This window comes from Citrus clementina, unplaced genomic scaffold (assembly GCF_000493195.1).
Source record: "Citrus clementina cultivar Clemenules unplaced genomic scaffold, Citrus_clementina_v1.0 scaffold_2, whole genome shotgun sequence".
Lineage (NCBI taxonomy): Eukaryota > Viridiplantae > Streptophyta > Magnoliopsida > Sapindales > Rutaceae > Citrus > Citrus x clementina.
This window is the reverse complement of record NW_006262688.1, coordinates 32761687-32773980: the sequence shown is the minus strand read 5'-3', so window position 1 is coordinate 32773980 and position 12294 is coordinate 32761687. Positions and strand designations below refer to the sequence as shown.

The window sequence follows — 12294 nt, the reverse complement described above, 5'->3', positions numbered from 1 at the left end:
GGGGGGGGTGGGGGGGGGGGGGGGGGGGGGGGGGTGGGAAAGGGGGAATTTTATACCTAGATTGACCATCCCTAAGCTTGCTATGAAGCTTCTACTCCCAGCTGCTGCCGTGATCCAAGCCTCTGCAATTTGCTGCGAATTCACAACTTCAAGTCTTCACAATCTGCACACGCAAAAGGCAAGAACGAGAGAGAAGAGTGCTTTCTACACTCTTGGCTAAGTATCAATTATGTGAATAATGAACTCCAAATGGGTTAGAGTTACTTAAATACAATAGCAAAATATAAGAATATCTCATTTGTTAGTACAAAATTACCCACCTCATTTTGAGCTAGAGTAACACAATTTAAAGCTTTACTTGTCCTTAATATATACAGAATGAGGGCAACCTATAAAAAATACAATGATTTCTTACTCGTGCAGTCGTGCAAATGAATTTTTTTCTTGGCAACTTGGACAACTTATAACTATGTTTGTCCCGCGTATCACTAGGAAGATCGGGATTAGAGTGTAACAAAAATAGATTCATTAATATAATATTTAATTATTTAATAAATGAATTTATCAAAATTGCTCCTTAATATTTAACATCAGTCACATGTCAATATGGTAAAACGTAAAATAATTTGAACCATTTATGCTAATCCATAATATATGGGAAATAAATACAACTATTTGGCTATAAACTTTTGCTTTTATGAGGAGTCGTTATCATTGATAGTTTTTTAATATATATGTGATTTCCTTAACTATCCATAAAAGAAAAAAAAATAGATTGAATTTTTTTTTCTCGTCTTTTATGGCTAGTTTTTCAAACCATCTCTATTTTGTATTTTACAAATTAAAAGAGTAGTCTGCATCAGATGATATTCACACTTAATCTATACTTTATGCATATGTGAATTAATGTTAGGGCCCATTTTTTTTTCTAACTTAATGATTTAATTGACTTAATTTCAGCTAGCTCATTCGTTAACAGTGCGTTTGAGGCAGCTGTAATAACTCTAAGTCTATGTAGTTTTCAACATAATAAAGAAAATTTTCAGTTATTAACTTATTAAGTTATTAAACAAAATTTTAAACTTTTAATTTAAAAAGTTTGAGTAGAGATAGCCAATGGGCCAGATCGGCACCAAAGCAAGGCTCATGCGTGCTCGTACCGTATCTAAATTTTTTTGCTTAGGCCTGACCCGGCACACATACCATGCCCATTCGTGATGTGCCCACATGTGTCGTGCCTAAGAAAAAAAGCCCACTAAGTTTTTTTTTTATTTTTTAAGAGCGCATATTAAGTTGTTGGCGTACTTTTTTCAAGTCTATGTGTTTTTCTTAGATCTATGCCTTTATTCAAATTTAATAAAATAAAATATTCAAAATTCAAGTTCATATTCAATAATAACAAACTAATAATAGTAAGAAAATGTAATATTAATTACTAAGTTTGACCTTATAGTATAATAATAATAATAAAAATAATTTTCTTAAGGGTTAACTTAATTGTTAACTTGGAGTTACGTAGAGTCATAAATCATAGTTCACAATAATATTAATGTCTATTTATAAAATCATGATATTTATAATTTTATTCATTAAAATCATGACATCAATTATTTATTTAATAAATTATAAATATAAATCAATTATAGTATTTTTTTTAAATTAACAATTAAATGAATTTAAAAAATTCAATTTCAAGTTATTTGTAAAATCATAAAATTTTAAGTTTACTTTCATTAAAAAATAAAACATGCTTATTGCGGGCTTTTTCATTGTGTCGTGCGTAACTCATCTATAATCGTGCCGTGCTTTTAAGGCCCACGTGCCCAAAATTCTAAGCCTGGCCCAGCCCACGTGCATGCTGTGCCGTGCCACGTGCCCCACCGAAATGTGTTTGTGTCGTGCCGTGCCACATGCCGTCCGGCCCATTGGCCATCTCTAAGTTTGAATGACATCATTATAACTTATTTTCTAAAATATCCCTATTAGAATTAGCAATATTATTCATCTCTATAACTTGTGATACTATAGTAGGGGATTATTTATATTTTTATGTTTTTATTTTCTTTAAACTAACATTGTTTATCTTTTCAATTTTTTGTATATAAGACATCATAAAATACAATAAAATTGATTAACATATTATAGTTTAGAATATTAAAGGGTTGTAGTCATTTGAACATAATGTATGTTATAACAAAATACTATATTATTTATGTTCTTTGAGATGTTTATTATTTGTTAATCATTAAAATTATGTAAGAACACTAATACAAAATTACTTAATTTTAGATTTTTTAAATTAGAAAAACAAACAACTTGGTATTTATTTTATGAGATTCAAATAAAAAACAAACATCTAATTCAAATTTAAATATTTAGATTTATTTCGAATTTAGACCTGTTCAGATTTCAAAAAAAAAAAAAATACCTTAATATAATTAAAATTTTATATTTGTATACACACACATACATACTAGTATTGTATGAGTGCTCAATCTTTATCCCGAAGGGTGGAGAATTAATAAGATTAAAATAGAATCTCTCGAAAGTTAAGTTTGTATTTTATCTGTTGTAGTTATGGTTATGGCCACCCAGTACAAGAATTTATATAACTTAAAAGATCCACCTAAGTTCGGAAAACCTAACTCATCTGTTGTCTACTGACTCTCCCTTCAAATGAATAACAATTCAAAGATGTCTACCTCACCCCACAGACATGACCTATCTTTTTAGTATATCATTATCAACTCCACTTGTTTGAAAATATTGACAAGGAAACAAATATTAAAAAATTATTATTATTATTATTATTATTATTATTATTATTATTATTGCTTCAATACGCCTTTCCACGTTCAGTATCACATAATTAAGAAAAAACATGTAGGTTAATGCCAAAATCAATAACTAATTATGATGTTAATATACAATATCAATTGTACAACTAATTATGTAGATACATAAACATTGAAAGCGTTCGAATGCGGCGAAACCTTGTATATTATTCTTTTCAGATAAGCCAATTGCCAACTAGCAAACATTAGACGTTGAAAAAAAGGAGCCTTTACTAAAGTTCATATTTGTTGACACGTGATTTCGAGTTCAATTGGCTAGGGAAAGCAACACCCACCTCAGTTAATTGGCAAAATTAGAGCCGTGAATTGAATTTACAAGCCGAGAAAACCATGAACACCGCTAGCCGTCAAATAATTTAGCACCTATGGGCTATGTGGACAGCCGAGATCATGTGAATAAATCACAAAAATATTAAGTAACACCTCTATATGGTCTATGCCGATCCCTTGGCCCTGGAAAACTTATTATTTTACCCGATATTCAATCACTGTATGTTGAATATTCGTTCATGTAACATCAGTTTCATCCTATAGTTGCCATATAAATGCATATATAAGCAAAACCCACATTTAAAAATTTTCTATATATCAAATATCTTCAATGTCACATACCTCGTTATTAATGAGCCAATAAATCAGCGAGCAAACTTGGGGATAGTGGGACGGTCAACTCATTTGTTATGAAGCTTTTTTCTTTTTTAATATAAAATACGTTATTTTAATAAGGTGATTAGGGTTGTTGACTTTTTACTTATTTTGGTGAAGCGCTGACGTCTCTGTATTTATCTCTTCTTTGCCTTATCCTGATGAAGAAATATTAATACTTATCTAGCGAGTGACGCCTCGTGTTGCCGCGGCAATGTAATTAATATTTGCTTCTTCTTCTTCTTCACGGACCGTGTAAAATTATCTCCTCCCCTCGTGGCTCGTAGTAAAGGAAGGGAGAGGATTTGCACCGTTTGGTTTTGAAGTTTGAACTAAAACTTAAATTTTGTTTCATAAAAAAAAATTAATAGGAAAGGCGCATAGGCAGTACGCAGTAAAAGGAAACCACATAGAGATTTGCCACCATTGTACAATTGTATTGCTTAGATGGTTGCTGACTGGACCATTTACGATACAGCTGTTCAATCTTCCATTTGTTCATATAATTTCGTCTTTATCCAAAACCTAATTCATTTCATTTTCGGCTCCCAAACAATTCACACCGAGTTTGCCCACTTTCTAGCCTGGCCTTGGAAATTATGCACATTCATGCTTCATGCTGGGGTCTTTTTTTTTTTCGACGAAGGAACATATCATTTATTAATTCCATACAATGACAAATCATCTTTATCCAAAATGATTTGCTTCCACGGCCAACAATATTCATTTTTAGTTATTTTAAGAAGACATAAAAAAAATGATGACAAATTAAATATTATGACTAATATAATTTATTAACTAACCTTCTAAAATTATGAGTCGTTGTTTTGAACCAGAACGTCAACCTAGCTATTAGTGGGCCACACCACAATTTTCTAGTATGGTGACCTCACAAATAGAATAATGATAAATATAAAATTAATACACGACAAATCCGTCTCTAGTATCAAAGATATAATTAATCTTCTAATTCAATGCTGCACAAAGCTGTCTTACTACAATTCAATGCTGAATCATAGCTGTGCCTGTGTATAATATCAAACTCAAATTTTATAATGTCCCGACATTCGTGTTAGAAAACAACATAAACATTGATGAAATATTAATTAAATTTATATATTTTTACTTCCTTATTCAAAATCCATCGAGTTATCTGTTCGAACACCATCCACATATGTGGATAGAGTAGATATATCTTTAAATATTAATAAGTAAAAATCACAATTGTTGTGCCGTGATAAAAATAATCCATGTTAGTTCCAAAAGATTCTAAAATATGAATATTTATTTGTAGATTTGCGATTATAAAAACAAATCAGCATTCAAAAATTTATGACAGATTAAATTAAGACATAAGCATGACGACAGTAAGTAAAGACATGCACTGATCTTAATATCCAGTTCACTAGTTCAGTGTCAAGAATTCGTGTGAATGGGACTCTAATCAATTTTGATTTGAAGTACGTGTGAACTCAGTCCACTTCCTCCCCGTAATATGTAATCGGAATTAAAATGGCAAAGACTTTTCATTTATAGTGACTAGACGATTGCATAAGATACCGCTGGGACCCCCTCGTCGATTATCGTATGTTGTTTGACTGTTGACTTTGTGAAGTCAAGCACGTTTTTTTCTTCTTGCATCTCCATTGAAATGAAGTGATCAAGTACTGTTATTATATGGCCAAGCCGGCAGCCTTGTTTGAAGTTTGAATACTCAAAGCAAATTTCTTTAGTTGAATAACTTTAAGTCGAATGCGCTATTTTATGTATTAGCTGTGTCTTGGTGGGATTCTTGGATTTCATGGCTTTTATGGTTTTTGGACTTTCATGACCCAATAATTGGAACAAAACAATTTTTGCTGGAAATATCCGTGGAGGTTTTTTAGCCAACTGAATGGGAAAATTAAAATAAAGAAACTGTATAGAAGCAATTTAGTAACATTCAGTCGCTTTCATGTTGAAGAATTTAAGTTTAACTCGCGATAAAAATTTTAAGAATTCTGAATCTGATTTGTATGAATCACAAAATTATCACGTTAACAATTATTATTAAGTCGTTTCTATTATTCAAATTCGATACGGTCCTTCAACAATGGAGATCAATGAAGATTTCTTAGCAGGAGTTGGTGGAATATATATCGTAGTAATCATTACGACTTCCTTTTTCTTCTCTTTTGTTTATATTCTCATTTACTTTATAGAGTTCGAATTCTTCTTCTTCTTCCCTCCTTTTTTTTTTTTCTTTTTTCACCTTTTGTTGTTAACTTGTTAGAGGTTGTTTGGTTGGAAATTTATGTTTTTGCTTTTGTAAAGCAATAGAAATGCCCAAATGGAAGCTTCAAGGGCCATGGTCATGTCCAATTGTCTATAGTTCATTAATCACCCATTTAATTACTGTCACTTTTTGTAAATATAGTAGCAATACAGTTACTACATCCTTAAAAAAAAAAAAAAAAACAGTTATCACCGATTCATCGTTGAAATGGACCCCAATACTCTACTATAGGAATGGAAAATGTGTATTCTTAGTTTTTTTATTATTTATTTATAATTATTAGTTGATTTAATAATTGATTGCATGTTGAAGATAATGTCGAGCCTCCGACAAATGTGGTCATTATTCTACGTACGAGACTAAATAATTTTACAAATAGAGCCTCCGGGACCCATTCAAATAGTTTTTTAAATCATTGTATTTAACTGGTCGTTCGAATTATGAAATAGTAGAAAGAAAGAAAGAAAAAAAAAAAAAAGAGTTCGCTTTGCTCTGAACTCTGATTAAAGAAATGAAATAAAATACCACAAGTAAGACAGACAACTCTGAGCAGATAAACAATATGAAAATTAATCCAAATATGAGTCAATGACTTCCCAATTGGACTACATCTTATTCTGCTATAGACAATGCAACTCAAAACCTTACTTAAACTAAAATGACAAGTACAACTCAAATATGAAAATCAAATAGATTATCTTTGTTAATTCCTCTACATGACTATATGTTAAGTTGTTAACCATCATTATTACGAATTACTGATCTTTTTTCTCCTTTAATACGTGGGATTGTTACAAATTATTTTTCTGATAAAGTTGATTTTCTAACAGAATTTGTATAAACTATAATAACTAGCAATGATATAATAAGTAACAACTAAACAGAGTCAAAGTATTCTCTCTGTGTTTTTTTTTTTGGGAAGATTATCTAATAAACAAAGTATTCCCTTGTTTGATTTTCAAGTTTAAAATAATTTTATTTTAAGAGAAGTAAACAACATGCTTCTCTAGTTATTACGAATCTTCCTATGTGGGCGGAAGATATTTTCTGAAAAAAAGAAACAAAATCATGAAGCATTGTGAGAATAAAAAAGATTCTCGTTTCCATTAGCTTAAAAAAAATTAAAAAAAAAAAAAAAAAAGCATTCTGACCGATAACCTCTACGGGCAAAACTCAGACCTGTGGTCGACTGGTCGTTGTTTGGCTTAAAAATCGCAAGCATCTACCAGTCATAAATATACGGTAAATACAAATCAGAGGGTAAATTTGTCAGCAAAAGTAAGCCAGTTCAGAATCTCTTTTATGGCAACGTTTACCATATCCCGCAAGTCCAGTAGGAATTGACAGCCAAGCAAAAAGCCTTGGAATACGTCATCTCGATCCTTCCTAATAAAGGCCCCTCATTTTTCAGATAAATATCGGAATTGCCATTTCAACCGCTAAGTTGCTCGTTATACTGAAATTAATCGGGATTTTTTTTAATTAATTAATGTGGGATACTGCGAATCGTAATTCGACCTTAAAATATGCCAATAATTACGTAAGTATTATAAGAAAAAGACTTTCAACTACCGTATCTCTCTCACTTGGTGTTTTATACCTGGTATCTTTGATATATCACATGGAACAACTTTGCTGTAAAGAACTTTTAGTTCACGTTTTATCAAAAACTTTTTAAGACACCTACAAATCCAACGTTATCCGATTTCAGATAAAGCAGAAAATTAAATTAGGTGAACTGGCAAAATTTAGTCGACGCACTCCTGACGTGTAAATTTATTTCTAACTAATCGTTATTTGTCACCGACCCTTTATTTTCTATAACAGTAATGATGGTTTTGTATTGGTGGATCATTATTTCCTTTCAAAGAAAAAACTTAATTGATTCCCATTACTTGAATTTTTAATACCATCGTCCCCACCGTCCGATGTGAAACTTAATTTGTTAAGTCGATTTTGTAGGACCATCCAACGGCGGAAAAGTGAAGGAGACTTGGGGACAAAGAGAATAGTTCGTTCAGTTGTTACTTATTATATCATTACTCGTTTACTCATATTCTGTTAAAAATCAACCTTATCAGAAAAATAATTGGTGACCCCCCCCACATATTAAGAAATTATAGTTGATTCACAATTAAGATAATAACTATAGTTGACAGCTCAACAGTCGTCCGCCACCTAAGAAAATAGGAAGACATTTCTCTATATATACACTTGCCAAGCTTGTCTAAACGCTCTGTGTCTTCTTTCTTTATTGCCTGCTTACTCTTTAGTCTCCAATTTTCTTGTTTATTTTCTTCTTCTTCTTCTTCTCCGTGTCATCGTTTCTTTATCTTCTTAGAGTTGAGAAAAAAAAGGAAAAGGCTGAAAAAATGCCTGCTGTTGGAGGATTTGATAAGGGTAACGGGAAAGAGTACCCCGGAAACCTCACCCCATACGTGTTAGTAACATGTATTGTTGCTGCCATGGGTGGCCTCATCTTTGGTTATGATATTGGGATTTCAGGTAATTAAATTTAGTTTTGAACAGAAGTGTACCCTTTTTTCCCCCGGTTTCTATTTGTTTGATTTAGGCTAATAATGATGGTTTTAATTTCATGACGGGAAATGGGAAATGTAACAGGTGGTGTGACCTCAATGCCTTCATTTTTGAAGAAGTTTTTCCCGTCGGTGTACAGGAAGCAACAGGCGAACGAGTCAACGAATCAGTACTGTCAGTATGACAGTGAGACGTTGACTATGTTCACATCGTCGCTTTACTTGGCTGCCCTTTTATCATCACTGGTGGCGTCAAGGGTGACGAGACAATTCGGAAGAAAACTGTCTATGTTTTTCGGCGGTATCCTGTTTCTTGCCGGTGCCTTGCTCAATGGCTTCGCCCAAGCCATTTGGATGCTTATTGTTGGCCGACTTTTGCTCGGTTTCGGTATCGGTTTCGCTAACCAGGTAAATTTTCATTTGATTCTGATTATTCCTTTTGTTTGGATCGAGAGATTAGTATGTTTTTTAGATTTTTTGGATGGCTCTGTTTTTGTTATTATTATTCACAAGTTCTGTGAACAGGACAAGAAAATGTGCTGTCCGAACCAAATAAGAATCTCTATAATTCCCTCCGTGAATTATTTCACTTGTTGTCTCATGTGTTTGTCCATAAAACATGTCCTTTTGTGTTATTATTATTATTTTTATTGTTTTGGGGTTGTATTGTGCTCTTCAGATCTGTTTTCCAATGGTTTCCTTCCCTTAAGAGATCACACAGTTTCTTGCCTGCAAAACGACAACAATGTGTTTTTAACAGAAACTTGTCTTTGCTTTTACCCACTTCTGATCATTAATTTTCTATATATTCAGTTCCGAGTTTCTTTCAAAATCAGTGTTATTGATCTGTTTGGTTGATGAGAAAACGTAGGAAAATAAATGGAGACTTGGTTTTTGTTAAATATTACTTTTTCAAAGTCGTCCATGGCTTATTTTTCTTCGCAAATGACATGTTGTGTGGAATCTTTTTCCGTGAGTGTTTACTTCTTTGCTGCAACGTCGTTGAGTACAAAATCGAAAGTTAATAGCTTGCTCTTATTATTATATTAATTATGCAAGCTGTATTCTTCTTGTTTTATCGGGGCTTAATTTGCGTGTTCAACAGTTAAGCTCTGTCTTTATTGTTGAAAACAGGGCATGTTGACATAACTTGTGGGGTCTCCTAGGAAGACCTTTTTGTTATTTATTTATAATTTAATTATTTTATGATTAATTGATTAAGACACAGTAATTTAGAGTTTTAACTAATTAATTATGTGGTTCTGATTGTAATTACAGTCCGTGCCACTCTACCTCTCTGAGATGGCTCCATACAGATTCAGAGGTGCTTTGAACATTGGGTTTCAGTTATCAATCACAGTTGGAATTCTTATAGCAAATGTGTTGAACTACTTCTTTAATAAGATTCATGGTGGCTGGGGATGGCGTTTGAGCTTAGGTGGTGCCATGGTCCCTGCTCTTATCATCACCGTCGGTTCAATGATCCTTCCGGACACACCAAATTCCATAATTGAACGTGGTCGGCACGAAGAAGCCAGGGAGAAACTTAGAAAAGTTCGCGGTGTTGATGATGTTGAAGAAGAGTTTAATGACCTTGTTGCAGCTAGTGAAGCATCTAGGCAAGTAGAATATCCTTGGAAGAACTTGTTACAAAAGAAGTATAGGCCTCACCTCACAATGGCCATTTTAATTCCCTTCTTCCAGCAGTTTACTGGCATTAATGTCATTATGTTTTACGCTCCGGTTTTGTTCAACACAATTGGTTTCGGTAGCGATGCTTCACTCATGTCTGCCGTGATCACTGGTATTGTCAATGTTGTTGCAACCATGGTATCAATATATGGTGTTGATAAGTGGGGACGAAGGTTTCTTTTCCTCGAAGGTGGTGTTCAAATGTTAATATGCCAGGTACTTGATTTTCTTCTAGCAGTTATAGTCATTCTGTTTCTGACCCATTAGCTCTTGTTACTTTTGTTCATGTGACGCTAACTCATTATCTGTTTGCGAAGGCTGTTGTTGCTGCTTGCATTGGTGCTAAATTTGGAATTGATGGGAATCCTGGGGAGCTGCCGAAGTGGTATGCAATTGTTGTAGTGCTTTTCATCTGCATATACGTTGCTGGATTTGCCTGGTCCTGGGGTCCTCTTGGATGGTTGGTGCCTAGTGAAATCTTCCCACTCGAAATACGATCAGCGGCACAGAGTGTGAATGTTTCTGTCAACATGTTGTTCACATTCTTGGTTGCGCAAGTGTTCTTGAACATGCTGTGCCATCTCAAGTTTGGCTTGTTCCTTTTCTTCGCGTTCTTCGTGCTGGTGATGTCATTCTTCGTCTACTTCTTCTTGCCGGAGACCAAGGGAATTCCAATTGAAGAAATGGGTAGAGTGTGGAAGACTCATTGGTTCTGGTCACGTTATGTCGGTGAAGATGATTTTGTCCCCGGTGGAAACGTGGAAATGCATAAAGGAAGCAATGCTACCAAGAATGTGTGATCAACAACAACTCTGGAATTTATTTTCCGTTTTTCATTTTTCTACTTTGTAACAGTAAATACTATTGGTTTCTAAACGCCAAGGTTCTTGAACTTTGGTTCCTAATTTTATCATCTCAATACAGAAGTGAATTCTATGTAAAACTCTACCAGCAGCTTATTAATGTCAATTACGTAGCACAAATAATTCATGTTATCTTCATATTCGGTGACTTGTGTTCCTGTTTTAGTTCAGTGTAACTTTGCTCTTCTCCGTTGCGCATTTCCATACCAATAACACCGCACCAGAAACAATAGACAGAGTAAACACAACCAAACGTATTATTTTTCATCTGAACAGTGAGAACAAAAAATTTTTCATCCTTCACAATACCAAATTACAAAGGCATCATAAATTTAAGGGACATAATAATAGGAGGACTAAATACTTCAGCATTGGCTTAGGTCCATAATTTTTTCACTTTATTATTATTTTTTAAGCAAAATCTCCATGGTAGAGTCTGAGCATATTTTTCTCTCAGGCGAATAATTTTCAAGTACTTTTATCTAGCGTTACTTTATTTAAATCCTGAGGAAGATAAGGTACTAAAAAAAATTAATTTAAGATTTATCCACTGCTTTACTTTTTTAGTAAATAGAAAAAGTAAAATAATATTTTAAAAGAGTCCAACTGTCCAAGCATGCACTTTGGAACCTGCTTCGGCGGCGTCACATCATCCGCCAATCTGTGCCTTTGCACCAAAATTTTAGAAAAAATTAAATGGGAAAGATTTGTATTGCAAATGTGTTCGGTCTTGATATTGATTCCTTATTTCAACAAGATTCACGTAAATATTTTTATTATTTTTTTAATTAATAATCATATTTGAATGTAATTAACTCTATGAGAATTATTTATGTAAGGGATCAGAATTTCATTACTAATTGATAGTTAATAAATAAAAAAAGTTAAATTTTATCCGTACATTATCACTAAAAAACACGTGATAGAAAATCTTTAAAAATTCAGTAGAACATAAATCAGGAGAGAATCATATTCCTTATGTAAGTTGTGTGGTTGTTTAATTTTTTTTTAAAATAAAACATATAGTCCAAACATTAAATTATGATTCCATTAAGCCCCCAAGGGTATGGTCGGATTAATTGCGGTGCAGCTGTAATTTCTACCAAAACACAGATTCGATTCTTAAAAATAATAAAAGAGGTAAAAAAATATATTTAAACTTACCCACCTCCTTTATTTTTAAAATATTCCATTAAAAAGAAAGAAAAAGTATTAAGCTTCAATTATTCTATGCGAATTCGTACAACATCTTTAATCTCGGTCATTTCATGGGTCGCTATAATTAATGGATAATGGCATTCAGTGAAGATATAATCACATGGTTGATATGATAGCTTTTGCGAAAATTCATCCCAATTATCCATTAAAACCCAAAAAAAAGCAGAGCACATCCGAAATCCACAACTTTATTGCAAGTAGGGAACCAA

General features: G+C 33.0%; 1 protein-coding gene across 1 annotated transcript; it reads left to right on the top strand.

Annotated features, from left to right (window-relative positions):
* The first annotated feature begins 8006 nt into the window (after positions 1 to 8006).
* Positions 8007 to 10999, top strand: LOC18052160 (sugar carrier protein C). Its single transcript, XM_006449141.2, has 4 exons — positions 8007 to 8280; positions 8398 to 8720; positions 9591 to 10220; positions 10322 to 10999. Exons 1-4 carry the CDS (start codon positions 8148 to 8150, stop codon positions 10802 to 10804), a joined length of 1569 nt encoding a protein of 522 aa, XP_006449204.1. The 5' UTR covers positions 8007 to 8147; the 3' UTR covers positions 10805 to 10999.
* Positions 11000 to 12294: the final 1295 nt, after the last annotated feature.

Excerpts from the sequence above, each read along its gene's own strand:
- LOC18052160 (XM_006449141.2), top strand. The coding sequence starts at position 8,148 with ATGCCTGCTGTTGGAGGATTTGATAAGGGTAACGGGAAAGAGTACCCC. Across the intron at positions 8,721-9,590 it reads GTATCGGTTTCGCTAACCAG|TCCGTGCCACTCTACCTCTC; the intron begins GTAAATTTTCAT and ends TTGTAATTACAG. Across the intron at positions 10,221-10,321 it reads TTCAAATGTTAATATGCCAG|GCTGTTGTTGCTGCTTGCAT; the intron begins GTACTTGATTTT and ends CTGTTTGCGAAG.